This window comes from Pholcus phalangioides, unplaced genomic scaffold (genome assembly GCF_987345545.1).
Source record: "Pholcus phalangioides strain wild (caught in Gottingen) unplaced genomic scaffold, Ppha-v1.0 ptg000015l_1, whole genome shotgun sequence".
In the NCBI taxonomy this organism is placed as follows: domain Eukaryota; kingdom Metazoa; phylum Arthropoda; class Arachnida; order Araneae; family Pholcidae; genus Pholcus; species Pholcus phalangioides.
In genome coordinates this window covers 86,985,284-87,010,883 of record NW_028301608.1, presented here as the reverse complement: position 1 = coordinate 87,010,883, position 25,600 = coordinate 86,985,284, and the positions used below count along the sequence as shown (strand labels likewise).

The 25,600-nt window shown below is 34.9% G+C and overlaps 1 protein-coding gene across 2 annotated transcripts in view; it reads left to right on the top strand.

Annotated features, from left to right (window-relative positions):
• Window positions 1-7,617: 7,617 nt before the first annotated feature.
• The window catches only part of LOC149076945 (uncharacterized), a 58,094-nt gene continuing 40,111 nt past the window's right edge, over window positions 7,618-25,600 (top strand). Inside the window, exons 1-2 of one of the 2 annotated variants that reach the window (XM_089244675.1) lie at window positions 7,618-7,747; window positions 15,071-15,111. In XM_089244675.1, coding sequence (XP_089100801.1) covers window positions 7,742-7,747; window positions 15,071-15,111 — 47 coding nt within the window. In that variant the 5' untranslated portion in view covers window positions 7,618-7,741. Of the gene's footprint in view, window positions 7,748-15,070; window positions 15,112-24,114; window positions 24,437-25,600 lie in introns of those variants that run through there. The other variant, XM_089244676.1, reaches the window with a different exon arrangement.

Here is a 25,600-nt window from a genome sequence, read left to right as displayed (position 1 = left end):
GGAATTTCGTTATAAAGGAATTCCAGATTACCTAGCATTGTTCCTATGGAAACTTATTTGGGGGATTAGAAAAGTGTTCGTTAAAACGAGATTTTCACTATTCGTTAAAACGGGATTCGACTGACTACTTTACTGCACACCAACTCCGGTCATATATCGCCATACGGCAATTTCCAACCAGACGAGTTGGGTGGGAAATGAAATCTCCATCCATCGGTGGTCGCCTCAAGCTGGGTAGGTGAAGTACATACTTGCTTCTAACGTTCTATGCCCTGATTCGAACCCACGTACCTTGTTGGTAACTTTCATAGTGGAAGACGAGCATCTTACCACACCGCCACTCGGGCCAAGTAGCGAGAAATTGCGAAATATACTGTCGTATGGTCAGGAGGTGCAGTGTTGGGGGGGGGAGGGTAGAGAAAGGTAATAAATTGTCTATCGACACAAACTGTCTGAACCCCAAGCCCCTCCCCAACTTTATTTTCTTACACGGCCGAATGTCTATTGAGTTTTCGCGACCAGAGATTTGTTATGCATACTTTTATTATACTAGGGGAAATTGTTATTTGGTCGTAAAAGAGGGGTGACTGCGTCTGAGGGGTGCTCGTTATGAGGAATTTCACTGTAGATCAATGTGCAACATTAAAAATCTGAATATTTTTGTCGTCATTAAGAGTATCGAAAGTATCGGAGAGTTCAGATTGTAATACGTTTCGTAACTGATGATAGAATTTTAATAATTGATTATAATTACCATCCTATGTAAATGGATGAATGTACGGATGATTAAGTTGCAATTAGTAATCATTTTACGGATCCGGAATAGATAAATTGGATACTAAATTAATAATATAATGAATATTAATTGAATAACTTTTTTTCAGTGAATTCGGACTTCAAATTAACCAGGTTTGATAGTATAATTTCAGATTTATAGATGGCGTATATAAATGTGAGTAGAAAAATTTTGGCAATATTTAAGCGTGATAAACAACCTCTTCCATTAATGAAGATTTCATTTTTGTTGAATGAAATTTGCGGATTATGCGCAGTAAGAATTGTGGTAATAAGCCAATCGATATGAACTTCACTGTGTTTATTTATATGATTCAAATAATAATAATAATAATTATAAAATAAATAAAATAAAATTGTTTTATATCAAGAAAAAAGTAAGTTATATATATATATTCAAACAGTAGCCGTAGTTATAGCCAAACAAGAGAGGCATCATTCTGCCAAACTCACTGATAAGCAGTTAAAGCTGATAATATAATTCGGAGTCAATTGCCAAATGTTATTTTCTTTTTATCAAAACAATAAACAGATTGATTTCTGCTTGTTTTCCTTCGAAGTGTCAAAACTATTTTGCGGTTTCTTTTTTTTTTTAATACGTATTTGTTTTCTGTTTTGTTTAAGTCGGAAATTTCACAGCAGTGGAATCACCTTTTTTTTATTAATGAATTATTTTTGTATCCGCATAATAAAGAATAAACCATAAATTTCAAAAGAAAGTGCCAGAAAGTAACTATTAGGAATATGATTGGCAATTTTGACGTATATTTTGAAAATTATATATATTTTCAAATTTTTTGATAGAAATTTACAGTTTTACAAATTGCCAAAAATTATCTTTTCAAACCCCCCCCCCCAAAAAAAAAAACCAGTTTATTACATTCAAGCCACAAAAGGCTTTATATGATTTTCCTGACTGTTAATTAATCCGATAATTCCCAGTTAATGCGTGTGTGCGGCGTTCAAATGTGAATTGTAAAGATCAGAGCCGTAACTAGAGGAGGGAATCGCCAGTTTTTAAGGGAACAAATAACACCATCGAATCTTAAAGTTGTGGGGGGGGGGGGGGGTGGCAAAATAATGTTTGCCCCGGGTAGCAAAAATCCTAGTTGCGGTCCTGGTAAAGATATTAGGGCTATAGACAATTTTGAAGTCTTTTGGTAATATTTTGAAGATAAACTATATATATGTAATTTTGACAAATTTCCAAAGCAGTGTTTTGCTGCTTTTTCGGGTACAGAGGAGGGTCAAAAATGGCTAAAAAATCTGCTGACGTTATACTTGAACGGCCCCCTATAGCAAAGAAGAAGCTGTTGTGAGGAGGACCCTTCAAAAATCAATGTCAACTACCAGGCTAATTCAATGTCAACTACCAGGCTAATTCAATGTCAACTACCAGGCTAATTCAATGTCAACTACCAGGCTAATTCAATGTCAACTACCAGGCTAATTCAATGTCAACTTCATATTTCTAGCATAATTTTTCGGAATTGAGGGGGGCCTTACAAAAGCCCTGGACTTGGTGGTCCTCTCCATGATGCGAAGCCTGCGTGATTTTTTTCATTTTATTTTATTTTTTTTGGCAACTTAAATTCTTGAATTTTCCTTTTCTTGTTAGCGCTCGTTTCCAAGAGGTTGGTCATTATGTGACCTTGGCATGGTGGCTCGCAGACAGAAGAAAAGGTCAATTTCCCTTTTAAGGGGGGGCGATGTCGCAATTTCAAGTGTTTGTTTAGTTTTGTATACAACACGCAAAATAATTCAGAAAAAAAAGGACACACTCTCATCTTTATCTAATGTTTCTCATTAGAATGCACGTTAATATGTGGGTGTTTGTTCAATTTCTCCTCTCCATTGCGAGGGTTGATAAGGAAGTCCGCTACTCTCGCAATTTCTCTTCGTTGAACTGAATTGCGAAACATTAAAAAAATTGTTTTTCTTCAAGTTAATTAGCATGTTTTATAGCAGAAAATTATTTTTTTCTGATTATTGCTGATATCACAAAGGAATTGAATAAAACGATTGAGTTTTCAAAAGCAATGTAAAATATATAAAAAAGGAAAATATTAATAAAGAAAAGTTTGAATAATAAAATAATGAGAAAAATTATTGAGGCAGGAAGGAAAAAAATAATCTAAATATTTGCAATAAAAAGAAATAGCTGAATTTTAAAAAAGACAAAATTATTAAAATTTAAAAAAACATTTCCAAAAATGTTGTTATAAATGCCAAAAAAATGAATGGTAAAATTTAAAACAAATAAAATGTCTGATGATGAAATAATGTAAAATATAAATAAAATGTTGTGATATATAAAGTTCGAGAACCATTGCCGTACTGTATTATGCATTTGAATTGTGTGTGTTTTTAAACTCAGTTTTCTTGCAATATTGCAACGAATGAAATATATATATATATATATATATAATTTTAAATTTCATCAATGGAATGCACAATTTTTAAGCTAAACTTTATGTTTTTTTCAAAAAGTTCGATATGACGACCTCCCAATATAACGCCTGATTTTCGTGGAACGAAGGGGGTTGTGTCCTTATAACGAGCGTCGACTGTATCATGAAAGAAAAAACTAATAACTAATACTTTACATATGCACTGTGCATATATATACACTGCCCATAACAAAGATGGTTGTCTTAATCTAAGTATGAATATCTTCTCGATTTATCCCACTGTGTTTATCATACTTCTTTTTTTGGAAGCGTCAATTGTGTTAGAATTCACGACTCTTGGACGTAAGCTATTCCATTTATTGACAGCCCTATTAGAGGGAAACTCCCTGCGACACCACAGCCTCGCATTGTCCCTTCCTTACTAAACGATACTGGTACCCCTTTGTCAAAACAATTGATTTACTGTATTAATAACGCATGGTCCATAGTATCTCTGGACTGTCGATACATTCTTATATGAATATTTACCATACAATTTATTGTAAAAAAAACCTTCCGAAACGTGAATATCGAATAATCCCGCAACGTTGTTTTAATCCTCTGAAGAGCATTAAAACAACGTTGCGGGATTTGACACATTTTAAAAAATAAATAAAATTACTGAAATGTGTGCAGAGATGATCGGCGAAGGTATGGGAAAAAATATTTTTCCATCATTGAATTTTTCCATGATGAATCTCGTTCAGGGTGTCCCATATAAATTCGTAAATAGTTTGAAAATTCACAAAAGTCGAAAGGATTGGTACTGTAGAAACTTGTTATAATGGACTAATAGGTTCTGAAGGCCTCCCGTTTTAATGAAAGCCCGGTTTATACCAAATAATTCTTATGGGGGGGGGGGTGCAATGTACATCAGTGAAAGTACAGTAGCTAGCTTTTAAATGTGTTTGTTATATATATCAAATTAAAACAGCTGTCAACATAGGTTGAATTGTAAAAGATGTGTGCATTTGCACTGGCTGGAACGTCGATAGGACGCTGCATGGAAGCTGCATGGAAGTTGGATATATATATGCTCTTTCGATCTCTTCTGTGTCCGAAACTTTCTTAAGGCTTCAACCGGCGATTCGTGGCTGAAATAAAGCCAATTTCACCAGTAGCGCTTTGTTCACCAATGTCAACATCACAATGAGAGCCTCATGCAAATGCCAGTAACAGAGGAAGATTCAGAAATGAGGTCTCAATCATACACCCTGCATTTTATAGGGGACTCTGATTTGCATATTTCCAATGATTTGCTTCCGCGCAGCACCCTGTATTGACGAAAATCTGAACTTTTTTCTTTCTGTGCCAATAAGTCCCCCTTCGTGAGAATAACGTTTTCGCTAACCGTATTCAATATACTAATTTCTTCAATTTTTATGGATTTTCAAACTATTAACGAAATAATGGGACACCCTTTACATTGGGGAATCACTCAAATTATTTAAAATACATTTAAATTTTAATAATTCAAGAGCAATTCAAAAGAGCCACACATCCGAAATGTTTATGCGTCATATTATGGTATGAGTTGAATCAGTGGCCTCCATGTTGATAGCAAAATATGTCTGCTTTCAAAATCTGCATTTACAGAAATATTACGGCACTTTTGAAAAGAAGGTGTGGCAAACTTACAAAGCAAAAAACGTCCGGTTATATTTATGGTTTACGCACTGCTACGAGGGTTTTCCCCCGAACCAAATACATATTAAATTTTTAGGTACGTAAATTTTGGCATCCGGTTCCAATCTGGATCACAATAAGCAGTAACGTGTTAACGAGATGTTAAACGCAGCCACGAGTCAGGAAGGCGGAGGGGCAAAAAGGATTGAAACGTTTGAATTTCTGATTCTGATCAATCTTTGGCTTCCATTTCATTAGATTTGGTTATTGGTAATTTGATTCTGAGAAGGATGACCAGAAGTGGTACCTTAGAAGCTAGGACAAATCCCGGAATTCCTAATTAAAAACTTGGACAAAACACGGAATCCATTAATACAAGAGAGAAACATTTCTTTAGGGGACATTACAGTAAAATATTGCAAACTTGTACTACGAAAATATTATCGCACTGCTTCTACACAAGTGCCAAAATGAGTAGAACATCAGGATAGGGCTATGAATGTTAGATGTCCGGTATATACGGGATTGCGCCCGAGTGCAGTGGTGGTAAGATGCTCACCCACCACCGTGAAGGTTTCTGTCACAGTCCTTGATTCGAACCCGAGGAGGATATATAGAGAAGATATTCCCCCCCACCCCCAACTTGAGGCGATTACCAATAGACAGCGCCTTCATTTCAAACCCATCTCATTAATAGCATTAAATTGCAATGTAGCGATATGGCTAGAGTTGGTGTTTGTTGAAGTAGCGGTACATACGGGATTGAAAAGTATTTATCTATTACACGGTAAAAGGGGAAGATTTTTGTGGAAGCATTGTGGAGATTTTTACTTTCATTGAACATGTTGGAGTCCTCTATTGTCTCTTCAGAGAACAAAAATAAAATAATTAAATGTACGTACTGAAGATAACTTAGACACTTCAAGCCCCCAAAAGTCTAGGGTTTTTCCTAACTCTAAACCGGCAATATACTGTACTTTTTCATAATTTTCAAATGTTTTATCTTATAAAAATATTATGTACATAGTGGTAATATACATTTGTGCAGTTGTGTGAATCGTAATATTCGATTGAATGGGGAAAAGTTCATATTCTATTAAGCGGGGAACCTTAAAATTGTTTTAATGGGAGAAATTTTGGTTGCAGAAAATTTTATCCGTTACCTGATTAACCGGGACGGGATTGTATTCGAAAAGTATTCTGTTCCATTCGATCTTTGACTGTGCAAAGGAAAAAAAAACTCGGGGCTCGGCGAGTCTTTTTTGGGACAGTGGAATTTAATAACGGAAAACCGGGACATCCGAGCACCCATAATTCGGGGTTTTATTATTAAAATACAATTTTTACAAAAGGGACGAAATTTATGAAATAATGTATGAAGTAATATTGAAATTTTCATTGGTGTTCTGGAATATTTTTTAAAAATTAAATATGTATTTCCAATTTATAAATGCACAGGCAATTCTCGAATTATTTCAATAATTCTGGAAATATCATTTCTTTTAATAATTTCTTTTTTTTTTATATAATTCTAGAAATATTTCATTCAATGATTTCTTTCGATAATTTTGGAAATATTTCATTCAATTATTTTGAAAATATTTCTTTCAATACTTCTGGAATAATTTCATTCAATAATTCCTTCCGATAATTTTGGAAATATACCTTTCGATAATTCTGGAAATATCATTTCTTTCAATAATTTCTTTCGATAATTCTGAAAAAATTTCTTTCCATAATTCTGGAAATATTTCTTTCGCTAATTCTGGACATATTTCTTTCAATAATTCTGGAAACATAATGTCTTTCAATAATTTCTTTCGATAATTATGGAGATATTTCATTCAATAATTCCTTCCGATAATTTTGTAGATATAACTTTCGATAATTCTGGAAATATCATTTCTTTCAATAATTTCTTTCGATAAGTCTGAAAAAATTTCTTTCCATAATTCTGAAAAAATTTCTTTCCATAATTCTGAAAAAATTTCTTTCCATAATTCTGAAAAAATTTCTTTCCATAATTCTGGAAATATTTCTTTCGCTAATTCTGGACATATTTCTTTCAATAATTCTGGAAACATAATGTCTTTCAATAATTTCTTTCGATAATTATGGAGATATTTCATTCAATAATTCCTTCCGATAATTTTGTAAATATAACTTTCGATAATTCTGGAAATATAATTTCTTTCAATAATTTCTTTCGATAATTCTGAAAAAATTTCTTTCCATAATTCTGAAAAAATTTCTTTCCATAATTCTGAAAAAATTTCTTTCCATAATTCTGGAAATATTTCTTCCGCTAATTCTGGACATATTTCTTTCAATAATTCTGGAAACATAATGTCTTTCAATAATTCTGGAAACATAATGTCTTTCAATAATTTCTTTCGATAATTCTAGAAATATTTCATTCAGTAACTTTGGAGACATTTTTGCATTAGCCTCGATGATGTAGGTGAAAAAATAAAATTTCATTTGAACCCCATATGGATATTACAATATCAATTACAACGAGAGAATAATTTTATCAAGCCTGCCTCCGAACCCACCTCTTGTCCGCAGACCATAGGTTGAGAAACGCTGGTATACAATAACCAAGTTACACAGAGTAGAAAATTTATGGCAGTAATTGACCCGGATTTTGTTGCCATCTATTGGACGAAACATCAACTACAAACTAGATCAAGTTCAAGGCCCATCACACACACAGCAGGGTTTACTCCGTTAAAAAAAAAAACACACATTTTGCTAGTGACCCGGTTCAAGATACCAGTCGAGGATGGTTCGAATCCACAACCAGCAGTTGCAAGGGAAAGCTTGTTCCGAGAGGATCTTCAACTGCGATGATCTAATTCCACAAGGAAATGCCGGTGAGTCACCACGAATTAAATTATTTGATTCATGTATATTCCTCATAATCCAAAAAAAATCATCAATATCGCACGGTAATTAAAATCTCTCTCTCATTAAGCAAATGCGGGCTTAAAAATTGAACAATGAGCATTAATTTATTGCTACAAGTCCTTATATAGCGTGACACGCCGTTATTCCTTCCGGGCGGGACTTGAGAACGGTCAGCCTTGACCGCAGAACGTCAAAATTTACGATACAACCATTGTCTTTATTACCATAATCGGCATTGTGTCTTCGTGGTTTGATCGGAATCATGTTTTCTGTGTAGAACTATTACAAATAATGTTCATGTTGTGGAAAAAACTAAAAGTTTTATTTTAAATCCATTAACATTCTTTAATCATGGCTATTATTCGGGTAATTGAAGCAACTTTATTTACTTAAGCAATTTATCACTTTTACCGGAGATTATGCATAACGCCCTTGTGTAATTGGTGAATTGGATAATAAAAAAAATTCCAAATGAGTCTAGTGTGTGTGTGATGAATATACAGTCACACCCCGATATAATGATAACAAATTTCACGATAGCACCCCGATATAATGATACAGTACATGTATGAATTATCATGTAGAGTATATATATATATATCATATAGTACGATTTATCATGTTTACCAACGACGCGACACTTGGGTGTTATACGCATGGGCCCACTCGGGCACGGCCCGGAGGCCTCCAGGGAAGAGATCCTCACAAAAATAAGATCTGGTTGAAATTTTCGAGAGTAAGCATGTAAATTTGTCTGGTGGGCCTCAGAAAAATCACTTGGCCCGGGGGCCTACGATGTTCTTAAGACGGCCCTGGTTATACGTAATCGCTGGTAATAGTGATAATTTTTTTAGTACTTATTAAATTTACCAACGACTCTTGGGTATTATGCGTAATCGCCGGTAAAACTGATTAATTCAGGGAAATTTATCAAACCAAAATGCTCAGCGATTATGTATAATAATTTCGCATAATATCATATTTACGCATAAATATCATATACACTATTTGTACCATTTATACAGGGTCGTTATAAATAAACTGACACTACTCAGACGTACGTAGCGCCCATTCCGATGGAGGTATTTTGATGAAAGCATATGAGATATGTTAACCATGCGGGAAAGAAAGTTTCAATAAAAAAAATTAGTTCATTTTTTGATCACCAGGTGAAAAAAATGACGCTTTTTTCTATTGCAGTTATCTTTTTCCCATGGTCCAAATGACGTGTATATACCGAGTTTCAATGAAATAATTCCCCCCCCCCCAACGGGCGCTATATAGGTCGCAGTAGTGTCAGTATAATTCAACTGACATTACTCAGCTTGATTATACTGACAGTACTTCGACTTATGTGATGCCCGTTATGGTGAATGTATTGCATTGAAGCTTGGTGCATACGTTATTTCGACTATGGGAAAAAGATAACCTCGATAAAAAAAAAAACGTAAATTTTTTCACCTGGTGGTCAAAAAGTGAACTAATTTTTTTATATTGAAACTTTTTTTACAGCATGGTCCACATATCTCATATACCAAGTTTCATCAAAATACCTCCATCGAAATGGGCGCTACGTACGTCTGAGTAGTGTCAATCTATTTATAACCAACCTGTATAAAATCGCTATGATATGCATTGCATGAATATAACTGAAAAATAAATTAAATAATTAGAAAAAGTTCAATAACTGAATACTGTCATTAATGCCAAAGTAATGCTAGTGGCAATCATTAGTCATTAACTAAAGGAAATAAATATGACGAGACACGGCACTATTTTATGTTCATAGAATATACCTCCGCAATATTGTTTACCACTGAAACTGATCGAATGTCTTTTAATTGTAATTACCAGGTTTCAATAATTTCAATAGGGTTTCAAAGTATATCTTATACTTAATTCTAAACAGTATATTCTCTTCCATAACCGAATAACTAAATGTCCTTCATAACTTATGTTGCCATTTCAGCCAACGTAAATATAATTTTTCAACGCAGCTATCGATAAACATTCATGTGTGTTTGGTGGAGAAATAAATTATTATTATCATAATTATATATACAAATAAATCTATTTTAAAAAAATGGTTTCGAATCTGTGCCAATGGGAATTAGAAGAAATGGGATTATTTAGGATTGTTTTCCCACGTAAAAATAGGACGCAAGTTCATCAGCGTGTTTTATTATTATTATCATCATCATCATCATCATTCCACGCTTCCATGAACAGATGTCATTCCGAAACTATCTGAAAAGTAATTGCTATTTACAAATAAAATATTATTATAAAATTTCGGTTTATACGATTGCTTTTCGTTATTGTGTATAAAAGAACCGTGAATAGAAAACAATGCGAAAAAAACAAGGAAACTTATTGCATTTTTGTAGAATGAATGTTCGATTAATTTTTTCGATTAAATGATTGATGAGAGCGTCACTTGAAGCGTCTACTGTCCGAGGTCGTTGTCATTTGGACCAATAGACATGACCGCTGACCGCCCAGAGAGACCATCTTGGGATGGTTTGCGCTCTTTCCCAAAGGGATGGACGTTTGGACCAATAGAGCGCTCTCCACAACCAATCTCACCATGAGTAGGTATTCTCAATAACATTTTCATTTTTTCGCATTTTCCGACACTTTTCATGAGTACCTTAAAAAATTTCAAAAAGTTTCAGGGCATTTTTTATTTTTGTTTTTTGGCATTTTTAAGATTTTTTTTGGCATTTTTAAGATTTCTTTTTTCTCACTTTTTAATTTTTTTTCAAAATAAAATGTAAGCTAACAATGAAAAAAAAACTTTCATCACTTCACTGGTATCCTTTATAGCTACAAAGGCAAAGTTAAGTATTGATTCTGGGTAAATTTAGCATTTAATAAAAATTCCAAGATTTGGACACTTTACAGTGACTACAGTTCACTAAAAAACTCAAACACTAAATCAGTTTCACAGCCTTTTTTGTCCCATCGCCCCCTTCTTCAGAAATTTTTTTCGCCCAGCGCGCCCCCCCCCCTCCAACGCAATCTAACCCATAGAATCCTATGCTATACTGGTAGCTTCTACCACCCACTGGAACAGTCCATCCCCCCCCCCCGGGGGGCGTTAACCCCCACGCTGGGAATCACTGCACTAAATGGAAGTGAATTCAAGGAATTTTGATCCTATATGGTATGTTGAGAAAGTGGGGACATTTTCTTTTCCGTTATACAGGGTGGTTATAAATAAACGGACACTACTCAGACGTATGTAGCGCCCATTCTGATGGAGGTATTTTGATGAAACTTGGTATATAGGATGTATAGACCTTGAGGAAAAGAAAGATTTAATACACTGACCACCAGGCAAAAAAGTGATTTTTTTATCACAGTTATATTTTTTCCATGGTCCAAATAACATATATACCACGCACGTTTCGAAGAAATACGTCCACCACAACGGGCGCTACTTAGGTCGGAGTAGTATGAGGTGTGAGTATAATTAAGCTGAGTAGTGTCAGCTGAATTATACTGACATTACTCCGACCTATGTAGCGCCATAGGAATTGGCATACATTGACATTTATTGACATTAGGAATTGGCATACATTGACATTTATTGACATTAGGAATTGGCATACATTGACATTTATTGACATTAGGAATCGGCATACATTGACATTTATTGACATTAGGAATTGGCATACATTGACATTTATTGACATTAGGAATTGGCATACATTGACATTTATTGACATTAGGAATTGGCATACATTGACAGTTATTGACATTAAGAATATGTCTATCAGGGTTTCAAGATATGATACATAAAGTACAGTCAATTCGATAACTCGAATATCTGCTCAAGTCGGAGTTTCCACTTAACCACAGAACTTTTTCTATATTTTAGTGTTAAAATTTACTCTTAACTCGACGTTTTCGGAAATGGGAGAAATTTAAAAAAATAGCATCCAGTAACAGAATTCAGCATTTAGCAACATAATTTAGTATTTAGCAATAGAATTCAGCATTTAGCAACATAATTTAGTATTTAGCAATAGAATTCAGCATTTAGCAACATAATTTAGTATTTAGCAATAGAATTCAGCATTTAGCAACATAATTTAGTATTTAGCAATAGAATTCAGCATTTAGCAACATAATTTAGTATTTAGCAATAGAATTCAGCATTTAGCAATAGAATTTAGTATTTAGCAATAGAATTCAGCATTTAGCAACATAATTTAGTATTTAGCAATAGAATTCAGCATTTAGCAACATAATTTAGTATTTAGCAATAGAATTCAGCATTTAGCAACATAATTTAGTATTTAGCAATAGAATTCAGCATTTAGCAACATAATTTAGTATTTAGCAATAGAATTCAGCATTTAGCAACATAATTTAGTATTTAGCAATAGAATTCAGCATTTAGCAACAGAATTTAGTATTTAGCAATAGAATTCAGCATTTAGCAATAGAATTTAGTATTTAGCAATAGAATTCAGCATTTAGCAATAGAATTTAGAATTTAGCAACAAGATTTAGCATTTAGCAACAAGATTTAGCATTTAGCAATATAATTCAGCATTTAGCAATATAATTCAGCATTTAGCAATATAATTCAGCATTTAGCAATATAATTCAGCATTTAGCAATATAATTCAGCATTTAGCAATATAATTCAGCATTTAGCAATATAATTCAGCATTTAGCAATAGAATTAACATTTGAGAGAATTTAATTAACATTAGCATATAAGAGGGCAACAGAATTTAGCTGATTCATTCATTCATTTGTCTGCTTGTAAAAAATGAATGACCTCCTCACGAAAGAAGGACAGAAAATGGAGAGAGAGACACAGCCAAAAATCACCGAATTATAAATAATTTTTTAATATGACCATGACCATAATTGGTGTGCCGGGGTCCCGGTGAAAATAGATGAAGGTGTTAGCGGCCCATACCCCCTTCATCTATTTTCGCCATCTGCTTTTCGAGTTGCGTGAAGCCATATGTCTTTTGTGCAGAATTATTAAGATTAAGAGTGCTTTTCATTTAAAAGCTAGCGCCCAGAGGGCTTAAGAAATTAAAACTTTAATGGTCAAGTGCTACTCATACTACATTCAACAATCATTAATTCGCAGGATAGTGTAGAACGTGGACTGTGCCTACTTTCAAATCGAAGTTTGTTTTGCCACTTTTTTGATCGATTGCCTGGAGCTGAGCTTTTCGTGGGGGGGGGGGGGGGAGGAGCGAGCCCAGGGCGTGAAAGACGAGGGGGGATTGTCAAAAACTGAATCTTCTAAGGGCCGTCAGCATATTTTTATGCTGAAGTCATGTGCACATAAATTCAAGAGATAATCTGTACAATAAATAATGAAAAGTATATACCACCACCAGCGAAAGAAAAGGGGGAGCTTTTCTTTCTCTGGTGGTGGTAAATAATAATATTAAATTATAAATAATAATTTCATATTATTTATAATTCGATCATTTATACGACGATCGTGCGTGCGTCCGTTCCCATAATACAACATGTACCTCCAGTTTTATTTGTAAATATTCTCATTCAAAAATTAAACATGATAAAATTAGAATGACTTATCTGTTCAAATTTCTTCATCTCCAGAAGTTTGACATGTTTTGCTAATACAATATTCGTAAATAGCACTGTTATTTTAACGGGTCTTTCTTTTTTCCGACTCTCAAATCGGAATTTCTGATAAGTCGAACTAACGATAACTTGGAAGTTTTTTGTCGGCTGCTGCACATTCGACTTGTAGAGATTTGACTGCACTGTAAAAAAAGCAGAAAGAAGTCAAATCAAGATTATTGTAGCCTGTTATGTCAGTTTTGTGTAAGTGGGAGAAAAAAGCTCATCTACATCAAAGAAACCCGATACATTTTCCACCCGCAAGGGTCCAAGATGGATGGGAATTCTCTTTGTGTTTGACGAGAGAATTCTAACCAAGACTCAGCTGAAGAGGATCGTTTTAAAAAAATTCTTTTTTTAAAGAATTCAGACTAAGGAATAGTAATAAATAAATGTTATCTTCGCACGAGATTTTCACGTGTCTGTTCTTATCCACCATCATTCTCATGCCAACTCAATATCTCTCGCTCGTTGGATAACATAATTTAAATGACCGGTGTTTGATTCATGTCTTTCGTACTCTTCAACGTCGCGAGATTGAATGTAAGATCTAAAAACAAAAATTACCATTATCCGGACTGTACCAAATTGTTTGCACATTGGATATCTCTGCAACCATTGATTTTAGAAACAGACTTTCAGTTACAAAGATTTTCGAACGATGTGCAATCACTTAAAATCTCAAGATTTGTTTGAGGGAGTCGTATACATAACAAAAATAAATAAATAAACTTTTTACACAGTCCTCATGTGCTAAAATTACAATTAGCGAAATGTAAATGTGGCTCCGAGAAATTATTTCTAAAAATTGCATGTTTAACATGTTTTTGCATGCGATATTAACGAGATATTTGAATTCAAAGTTTCCAGCATTTATCGCCAAGGATTGAGGGTATTGTTCACGAATTGAGAAACGTAAATTAAATCCAAAGTTTAAAAATCTGTAATTGCCAGAATAATTGTCAGAAATGTAATCGGTACTTATTGTGAATAAAAAAGTGAAATAGTTGGGTTCATTATTTGTGTGCAGTTCATGAAAATGTCAAATTTTGAGCCAATGAAAACTCGCCAACGCAGTTGCTAAAACATTGTGATTGTATACATCTAATAACTCGATAAATATTGCACATAAAAATATTAATTTTTTTGCAAATGACTTCTCAGAGAGGAATCTACATTTCAATAATGGGAATTACAATATAACAACAATACACACGGGGATTGCATGAAAAGTTGATTTATATATTTCTTTATGTATACGAACCCCCTCAAACAAATGTTCGGATTTTAAGTAATTGCACGTTACTTAAAAAAGTTTTGTAATTAAAAGTATGTTTCTCTCTAAAATCAAAGGTTGCAAAAATACCCGCTGTGCAGACAATATGGGACATCCTATATAATACCCATCATGTTAGTCAGTGAAAAATGCAGAATTTTTGGTAGCCAACCCTAAACTAAGATAATTAGTATTTTCATCTCGCCTTTGTTACTTAATTGGTAAATCAGTAGCTGAGGTTGGAAATATTTTTCTGTTATGTTTTTAATGTTCAATTTCCATTGCTTTCCTAAAATATTTCTACAAAAAATATGTATAATTTATTTTTTTATATTCATATGCATGTACTGTATCTTCTAATAAATTCAAAATGTTCATTTTTCAGGTATCTATCAAAACATCCATGCATCGGGCTATATTAAAAAGGTATGTGTTCTACTTTCTGTAGAAATGCCATTTTAGTATGCATTAAAAGAATTTCATAATTGATGAAAAACAAAATTTTAGAGATACATGTATTGAAAAATTTGATGATCGATTGCGAAATGGATTTGACTTAGGTAGTCTCTTGGAATCACGTGATATGGGCTGGCGGTCGGTCGACAGTATCCTCCAATAGGCAATTGGTTGTTTTTCATCGCCGTCTGTGGAATGTTTGCGAGTAAAGAAGAGCGACGTAGTGTTATTCGTCTTTTAGTGGTAGAAGGAGTTTTAGTTCGTGAGATGCATTGGCGAACGAAGATAGTGTACGGTGAATATGCACTGTCGTTGTTGACTCGTATACAAGACTGGCAAGCGTTTGCACTAGCTTTCCTGTAGTGAAGTTTCTCTGCAATGATGGCATGAACGAAACCGAAACTCACTCCCACCATCTTGCGTTCTTTATTGCGCGTCGTCTGTTTGAATTGATTATCTGGTCAATTTCTTTAACCAAATGACGAGGTGACTTTAATCAGGGCATATACAGTCGAATCGTTTTAACGAATGCCGTTATAGCGGAAATCTTGTTTTAACGAACACTTTTCTAATCCCCCAGATAAGTTTACATAGGAATAACGCAAAAAACCTGGAATTCTTTATAACGGAATTTCGTTATAACGAAGTGATTTCTACGATCTCTTGGAGTTCGTTATAACGGGATTCGACTGTATTATCATTCACAGATTCCCGTTCCCCGCGAAAATGCTTGTGCCAGTCCTGCATATGAGTCAATCACAGTGCATGTTCACTGTACACTGCTCTCGTTCGCCGATGCACTTCACGAATTCCAACTCCTTCTGCCACTAAAAAACAAATAACACCACGTTGCTCTTCATTACTCACAAAAATTATGCAGACGCAAATGAAAAAACAATCAATTGCCCGCTGGATGATACTGTCGGCCGACTACCAGTATATATCACGTGATTTCGCGCGACGACCTAGGTCAAGTCCATTCCGCAGTATAGGGGTTGCCTCCCGCTCTACCTCTACACAAAGTTTCACCACACTTCTTCAAAAATAAACCAAATTATAACAACTATTCCGTTTTCGTTTGATCCACCTTTACACAGGGTGTCCCTAATCCCATAATTCCCATTCCCTTTCCCATTCCCATTATAAAATGCACGTAAAGAAGCATTTTTTTGTATAGAAATGTGAGGTCGGAAATGAAAAGTGTTCGGAAAAAACACGAAATGCTAAGGAAACGAAAAAAACCGTTTTGTTTACATTAATAATTAGAGTAAGTGCTCAAATGCTCCACCACCAAGATCGATACAGGCCTGGCAACGTCTAGCTAGTGATTGATGTCCCCTTTCGAAGATGCCACGTGTTTCACGAACAATGATGTAAATAAAAAGCTTTTTTTCATTTCCTTAGCATTTTGTGTTTTTTCGCCAACACATTTCATTTCCGACACCATACTTCTATACAACAAATGCTTTTTTATGTGCATTTTGACTTCCCTAAAAGTTTGGCCCATGAGTTCAGAGACACCCTGCACATACGACCATTGATGAGTACCTACGTGCGTATCGCGTATTATCCATCCTTTTATAACGTCAATGCGTTGGATTGGCGTTCAAGGTAGGTATGATTAAAATGCCTGCTCGGTGGTTATTGCTGAAGTGATTAATGCGTTAATTAGAGTACAATGACGCACTATTACCAGTCTCGCGATGGCTGAACGTACAATTAAAAAACTTTTCTCGATTAATGCGATATTCCAAACACGTAATCGCAGTGGATGGAGATGATGTCAGCTGTTATGCCAAAAAGAGATCGCTTGGCGGCGGCATGATCTCAGTATGTATTCTTTGTTCAAGGACCGAGTGGGCGTCCACGCAAACGCAATCGCTTTTTATTATCTTCCCGTCGCCTCCATAAAACAAAACTGCACAAGTATACATTTGTTTTTTAGGTAAATTTTTAGGGTCACCAACCTACAAGAAAAAATACATATTTTTCTCAAGGTGTATCCATATGGTTTTTTTTTTAAATAATGGGGAGATGACGCCATCGTGCGTATCCCTGTGATAAATCTAAGGCCAAACACGTATATGTGTTCATACTCTTTCGGGTTATTTTTTCTACATTTAGTTTTGCGTGGTTGTCGAAAGGAAGGACCCCCTTTGTGCAAACGTTTGTCATCGTCATAACAAAAATCGGGGTTTCAGTTGTAACTTTTGTATAGTTTGATGTTAAGAGGCCGAAACACACATCGTAGCTATAATGGATTTCTAATGGGAGAAACAATGTAGGAGGGACATAAGGTGTCCTAGTAAGAGCATTTTACATCTTTGAACAACAATCGGATGCATGCCAAAATTTCTCCCAAACTACGCTAGCTTCCAAAAGTTAAGCGCGCGATGGCTTATACATTATATCGACACCACTTTAATCTTACTCCTCTGGATTGGACGGTTAGTGAGCAGAAACATGGCTATTCGGACCGGTAGCCCCTTCATGTGGTGCCTTTGACGTACAGTACGAAGATCTCATAGATACTACTAGTCTATCTGGGAAGCTTTGACAGTACTGGCAGGGTATTGTCTTACGAAGTGATGCTTTAACAAATTCACTAGTACCTACCTAATAATCCTAGTAATATACCTAGTGGATTTGGACTACTGGACCAGTGGACCTAGAGGATGACGACGTTGTCGTGATAAAATCTAGCGGGGTTAGTATATACAACACGGTACGCGAGTTGAACGCAGTGTAGAAAATAATAGTTCAAGCAGCTTTGGGGTCGTTCAAGTATTACGTCATCGTCGATGGGGGGGGGGGAGGGGATCAAAAATGGCTAAAAATTTACTTACGTAATACTTGAACGGCCCCTTTCTAATCGGCAAAAAATGGTTACTCTAGCTGTAATAGTTGTGAAGGTCGCCCTGTAGGTTACTGTAACAATATACCGATTACGGAAACAATTCCAAACAAGTCAAACAGTTGTCTGGACACCTGTACAAGCGGAATTGACGCGCCACCTCCGTAACTGTTACATCCATTATTGTAGCATCACTTGTTAAAGGCACGTATACGTTATCGAGCAGAGCATGCAATGTGAGACCCCCTTGAAGTGGTTCTAATCCGTTCTTGGGTACACGAACTTCATTTATGCTCCTTTTCTTTCCTTTGTGTTTGTTTAAAAAGCTGACTCTCGGTGGTCCGGTTCGATCGGCTCAAAAAGGATTAGTTCATCGTTCAGAACACCGTACAAATTACTGAACAACCAATTGTGAATGCTAACGTTACATGATTTTCCACTCTCTAATGTTTACGTGCCTTAAGACAATATCTGGCAGTACTGTGCAGTTAACACATCACTCACTTCACTTCTGAAATATAGATGGCAGCACGGAAAAATCAAACACAACACTACATACGCACTCAGATTTAGGTACACACACAGTTGCACTTCCGGCACAACGCACTAGGTAGTAAATCTTCCATAGATGGTGATAGACCCGAGTTGTGCTCGGTTGGAAAGAAAGTACTGTGCAGCGAAGGCTCCACATGAAAGGACTTTCCTTCTTTCAAACGGAGCGCAACTCCGTTCTATCACTCATGGCGATCAATTGCTCATTGAGCGATTTACTGCCGAGTGAGTTGTGCCGGAAGTGTGAGTGTTCATATAGTAGTTGTATAGCGGTTTAGCAAAATCGTTAAGCTTAGGGTGCGAAATGATCCGTAGTATCACGTATTTTTAGCTGTCCAGACATTTTTTTTTAAATAGAAATGTCCAGTAATGCAATGTAGCTTACTTGAGTTTTAATTCTTTGCAGAAAAATGAGGGTAAATATTATTTCCAAAACTTATAAATTGTTATTATGATTATATGCAGGGTACATAGCAAGCAGGGCGTATGGCATTTTACTGGCGAACCGTTGATCTTAAAGGTGTACTTCCGATTAGGAAAAGTTTCGGAATAACGTGTAGTACTTAGATATGTCATTCATGTTTCCAGGGGTTATATAGTTATAGAAATAAAGAAAGTTGTTGCTCGGTCTCTCTGGATGTCAACAAAAAAATACATGTTTATAAGTGGGATTCACTGGGATATTCGAATTCGAAAAACGGAGGAAATGTGTGTGTGTGTGTGGGGGGGGGGGTATTAAATGAGGGTAAAACGGCTTTTTTCAGAATTTAAAGTTGTTTTTTTCCAAACTTTCCTTCGTTTTTCGAATTCGAATATCCAGTGAATATTGCACTTATACACAGGGATTTTTTTCGTTGGCATCAGGGAAGACCGGGCAACAACTTTCTGATGGGGTTTTGGGCATACAGGAACTGTATAAAAATTAATTTTTTTAGTTTAATAACTATGTAACCCCTTGAAACATGAATGACATATCTGAGTACTACACGTTATTCCGAAACTTTTTCTAATAGGAAGTACACCTTTAGGATGAACGGTTCGCCAGTAAAATGCCATAAGCCCTGTTTGCTATGAATCCTGTATATTAATCTCACATATTTGTCACACAATTTTTTTACTGAAATTCATTTCATTTCACTGCGATATATAATAACAATTAAAAAAAAAAATATATATATATATATATATGTATATATATATACTTATTTTTACTTATATATACTTATATATTATACTTATTATACTACTTATTTTTCTGCAATTTTTACCATAATTAGCAACTTTCATCATGTTTATCGGCTTTTATTGGCGAGATTTGAAGATATTCCGTATTAGTATCTTCCCTTGCACCAACTTTAGTATCCATCCGACCATTGGTTAAAGCTCCATTTTATTGGGTGAAATGCTCTCTAAGCATTTATTGCACGTTTACAGAGGTTAAACACTTGGAAAACTTAATATGTTATCACACAAAAGAGCGGGCAACGGACGGAATCGGAAAAAACTGCAAATTACTTGCCACTAACCATTACATGGAACGTAAGACGTTGAAACATATTAGTTGCAGTCTTTTAAAGAGAGAGGGGACAGAGACATCCACGCATGACATATCAATTACAGTAATTAAGTTAAAGAATTAATTCAATTATCTCCCTTCTCTCCCTGCCGTTCCTTCAAGCTGATGAGATAGATTCGTACAGAGCTGAGCTGTCTCAGCTTTCTTAAAGTGTCCAGATGCTTCCCCCCCCCCCCCCCATCGTTGCAGTCGGTCGAGAGAAAACGTCATATTTTCGTCGTTCTAAGAAGAAGGCTAGCTCAGATGTTGTTCCGCTATTCAAACGGATATGAGGCATGGCCGCAGAATGTTGCTCGAAACCACCACTGTCGAAAAAGTCTCGCGTATCACATGTCACGCGACGTCGTCTTAGATTTATTGTTTCGGTTCTCACTCGTTTTGACAGCTAACTAAATTAAATCCCCCCGAATCTAGTTGGAACTCATCTTCCCTCACATCTGGATAGAGATTTAAAAATTTTAAAACTAGGATTAGTTGTAAGTCCATACCATATCCACATGGTAGTTGCAGCATTAATTTATTGATGAAAACTGTCGCTTTTCCGTATGCGGAGGCCTTTATTTCTCGAAAAAAGTCTGTGCTATCAGGTTACATGATAAGCCAATCCGAGTGACTGACACAAGAACAGTGCTCAGTCAGACAATAGAGCTACAACACATCGACGCATTGTTCCCATGCGCATTGAATTTCAAAATTATATAGGAATCGAACAAACGCTTGTTCAAGTGCATTTATGAATCTGATAATGTTGTAGAGGATTATGGAACAATCTATGAAGAAGCCGAAATGCACTTATGTTCGTTGAAAGAAGCCACCATAGTTCAGATAGCTAACCAACGTCTCGAGGAGAAACCATATACTGTCTAGCTGTGAATGAGAACTGTGGTTGATCTCCACTACAATTGCACATGGAGATATAGCTAGATTAAAAATACTGATTCGAGTAGGCTTTGTAATTTTTTTACCCGATAATGCTTTTTTTTTCATACATCTATGTCTTTTACACCTTTTTCGAAGGTCTGAACGAAGAAAAGTCATATGGTGATGAATCAGAGGGCTATAGAATAAGCCATGTTAAAGAAGGGAGTAGACGCATCCACCATCTTGAACCTTTTTATTGCATTGATCTTCATCAGCAGGAATTCTGAAAATATTCGGTTTTTTTTAATATAAATCTGAATAGGAACATTTTGGAACAGAATGATATTTTATGCATTTATTGTAAAAAAATAATTGCGATAACAATGAAATAGAGTAATTTTTGAAGGGAATTCACAAGAAATAATAGTAAGTAGTGCCGTCATGGGAAACAAAATGTCGAACATTCATGTTCGTAACATGAACTAAGCTTTGCCGTGCATCAAAAATAACACATGGTGAAAGCATGTTGGGTCACATTTTTGATGGTTTTATGCAGCTTGCCTAATATGTACCTGAAGATCCAAAGTTCTCTCCTGAATGTAACTACCTTCTCCTCAAAAACTTGAATACCTGTTTGAATGATTATGGTCAACTTTTCTGACAAACACAACGCCATTATGGCTTCCATATCGCTTACTTTATTTACTGCCACACTTTGGATAAACTTTATTGGTCCGTCTTAATAAAACTCCACTCAAAAGTATTTGATCGTTCCTTACATTTTCCATTCCGAACTTTTAATGTGACATGCCTATCTATCACATTATTGGTAGGTCATTTAGTTCAAATTAAAGCCTGAAAATGAATTAACCTGGTACTTTGAAGTACCGCTTGCATTCTACGCTTACAGTAAAAATAAAAAATACCAATTCAAATATGTTGAACGATACATTTGCAGGACTATTTATTCATTTCACTACAAAGAAAATCTTAATTTGTTTCATACATTTGTTTGGGAAACTTTGTGGGGTGTAGTATCCAGAAGTGTGATGCGGTAAACACTTCTACGGGGCGAAACATTTAACTGAATTTTATTAACTATCATATCAATTATACATTTTCTGCGATGAATAAATACCAAAGATGTACTAACAACATGAATTTAGAAAATATGTCAAAAATATGTAACGTCAGTAGATAAAGCGCTAATAACACACCCCATGCATAAGACACATGGTCTCTATGACATCAATGCTTTGTTTCAAAGTTTGTCAATAGAGTCTAAGGAAAAGAAAAATCACCAGAAAAGTGATTCTGGGTGATCCTATCAACTAAACTGAACGAACAAAAAAAAAAAAAAAAAAAAGACGATCCCAGATCCTGCCCATTAAAAGTGGTCTGTCGCTTGGAAAGCAATATAATCCGTTGATAGTTCGTGCTTGAACTTTATTGAGCTACAAAATCAAAGTAATAATACAGTGAAAAGTGAGACCTCGATATAACGGAATTCTGCGGACCAAAAGAAATATCGTTGTACTCATTACGTGCCATTAAATTTATGCTGTTGTTCGCATCTCTCTGGAATTGGCGTTGTTAGTGCCACCAAAAAATGCGCTTTTGAGTTCACCGCACAAAAAGCGAAATTGATTATAAAAATATAAATAAATACAAATACACACAAAGACCACAACAGGCAAATTGCCCAATGAGGTGGCTGGAAAAAAATGCCCATAAAAAATATGGATGTCAAATATAACCAAAATACAGAAACCCAATATAAACGCATACATCACGGAAGAAAAAAAACTAGTAATTAATACTATATAATGCATTGCCCATAACAAAGTGTGATAACAAAATTAGTTGATAAACAAAATTCACTTAAATTTGTTGCCCCTGTAAGTAAGTTTACTGCAAAACACTTTTGCATATCCACAAAAAGTAGCCGATGACGTTTTTGGTGATCAGGTGGCACCAAATACCAATAGAGTATTAGACGTCCTCGAAAAACTAAAATATGTGATGAGCTTGAAATTATATTGAAGGGTATTTCGTCGAGTGAAATTTAAAAAAAAACATCGTTGTAGAGAGCATGTGGTTTCAAAATCACCTAAAAATATCGTTATATATCGTTATTAAGGAATTTTATCGTATTAAAGGATATCGTTGCAATTAGAGGAGTTTAACATTAAACTATACACGATTTGAAGAAATATCGTTATCGGGGGATTTATCGTTATATCAAATATCATTATAGCAAAGTTTCACTGTAATAATGAATTTACAAAGAAAGAGTGTTTGGTGTTGCTATTGGTGTCCTTTTGTGAAATGTCATCTAATGAGAACTAGATTGAATTAACTGATTAACATCAGTTAAAGGAAAAATAAATCCATCAAATATTTTTATCGAAATATTTCTTTTGTACATAATTATGATACGAACGGAAAATGCCAAACTTCAAGTAAAATCAATAATAAATGCATAAAAACAACGTTATGTAAGTAAACCAGGATCACGGATATTACGTCCACGGGATGTACTTGCCATTTCCGTTGGTTCCTTTACTCAAGATTAACTAAACGAAATAGTCAAATTCTTTTTAAAATACATCTCGCATTTCTCTTTTGCATACATGATAAGCAACAGAAAAATTTCAGTGCTTATCTCTCTCCATATAACCGGAACACTTCGAGAATGTTTCCTGAAAAGTAAAACTAACGTTATGTTCAATCCATTAAGTGAGAAGATGGAGAGCACTAGGTTTCGTCTTTAATTCATATATTTTGGTGAATTATGTGTTTATCTAATTATTTTCTAGGGCAGGACTTGTTTGTCTTCGTCGTGCTTCGAATGTCAAGGATATTCTTTTAATGCTTAGTGAAATGATTCTGCGCTGGACTTTTATCTTTATGAGCCTTAAGTGCTTTTTTGCATTTGTCAGATTCGAAAGTATAAGAAGCCGAGAGAGAGATAAGCCAAGGAAAACAAAAACAAAACAGAAAAAAAATAGCGCAGAATTTTGTTTCTTTTTCGTTCGACGCGTTTTTTAGAAGAAGAAAACGTGTTTCATGAAACGTGTTGTGTGGTTCTGCAGGACATCGGAGAGAGAAAACATTGAATAAAAGCATTATAATACAGTAGTAGATGTGGTTCGTGACGGGAGAGAAGTAAAACACTTTTAGGAAATTTTTTTTTTTTTAGTTTTTCGTCGCGCTATAAAGTGTTTGTTCGTGGTCCGGACGCGATATTAAACCGTAGCGAAACGGTTTTTCTCACAAAACGACGTTTTTGTTCCGTGTGTGTGTGTTGCACGTGCTATTTCTTGTAATGATGTGTCATCATCGTAGTATTGTGTTCGTTGGTGGCGGTGTCGAGTTCTATTTTCCCATGCTGTTAAGAGATTTGGATGTTGTTTTTCTCGTGAGTCGTGTTTGTGTGATGTAAAGATGCGGTGCGTATCAAGTATTTTATTTTCTTATTAATTGGTCAATATTGAATTTCACACCTGTAAGTTTTTTTTAATTGAAAGAACATTAGATTGATTGACCCGTCGGATTATATATACGCCAAAAGCTACTTGAATTTCTTAGTGTGGATTATATACTGTTGCGTATTATCTGCAGCTTTGTTTTTCCCAAGTGGTTAGAAAATGAAGGAATCCATATTTATTTATAAATAATTTTTTGAGATAATGGATGTTGTATGGATGAAAGTAGAAAAAATTCATTTATTCTGAAAAACATGACAGAAAATCCTTTTCATTTATTAGCATTTCGATACCGCTGGAAAAGAATTTTGCACATGAGGACCATACGCTGCTGTGGATTATGGATATTCTTTTCCAAAGTAGCGAAATTCGATGTGTGGATTAAAGTCAAAAACTTTTCTAACTAGATTCTTAAAAAACAAATCAAAACTTTATCAAAAACAACTATAAACTGAGCTCAAACAATTAGAATTGATGTCAGTCATTATTAGGGTGAAAGTACGAGACAGAATCATTTTTTTTCGTAGAATTCGATATTATTATTATTAATTCAACTTATCGTTTCAATAGTCAAAATGCTCATTTTATCAAGTATGAAAGTTCATTTCGAAATTTTTCAATCGTGAATTCGTTATTTTAAGCGAGTTGTTCATTAATGAAATGTCCCGTTTGGTTTTAAAATAGGATCACCTTAGCAATTATTATCGTCAAATTTTTATATAATGTTACATTCCTTCTGCGTAGTTAAGCCCGAATTCATGGCAATGGCTGATTATGAGAATGGATCTGATGACAAACACGGAAGCCGGATAGATCCAACAAAATCAGCGAAAATACACGAGTTTCGGAAATACAGAAGAGAGTTGGCTACTTTGAATTAAAGAGATTATAACGTAATCCTTAGTCGAGAGACATGAATTTGCAAATTTTCATATTTTGGGTTTATCAGCTGGCTGGATAACTTATTTCGCTAAGTTTTCCCAGAAACTCGAACGTGACCCTATTGAAAAACATGTTAAAAAACATTTTAGGAAATGACATTCATAGAGTGACACTGGTAGAGCGAAAATTCAAACGTCATTTCCCAATTTTCAGAAACTTGCATATTCATGTCCCCGTCATAAGAGG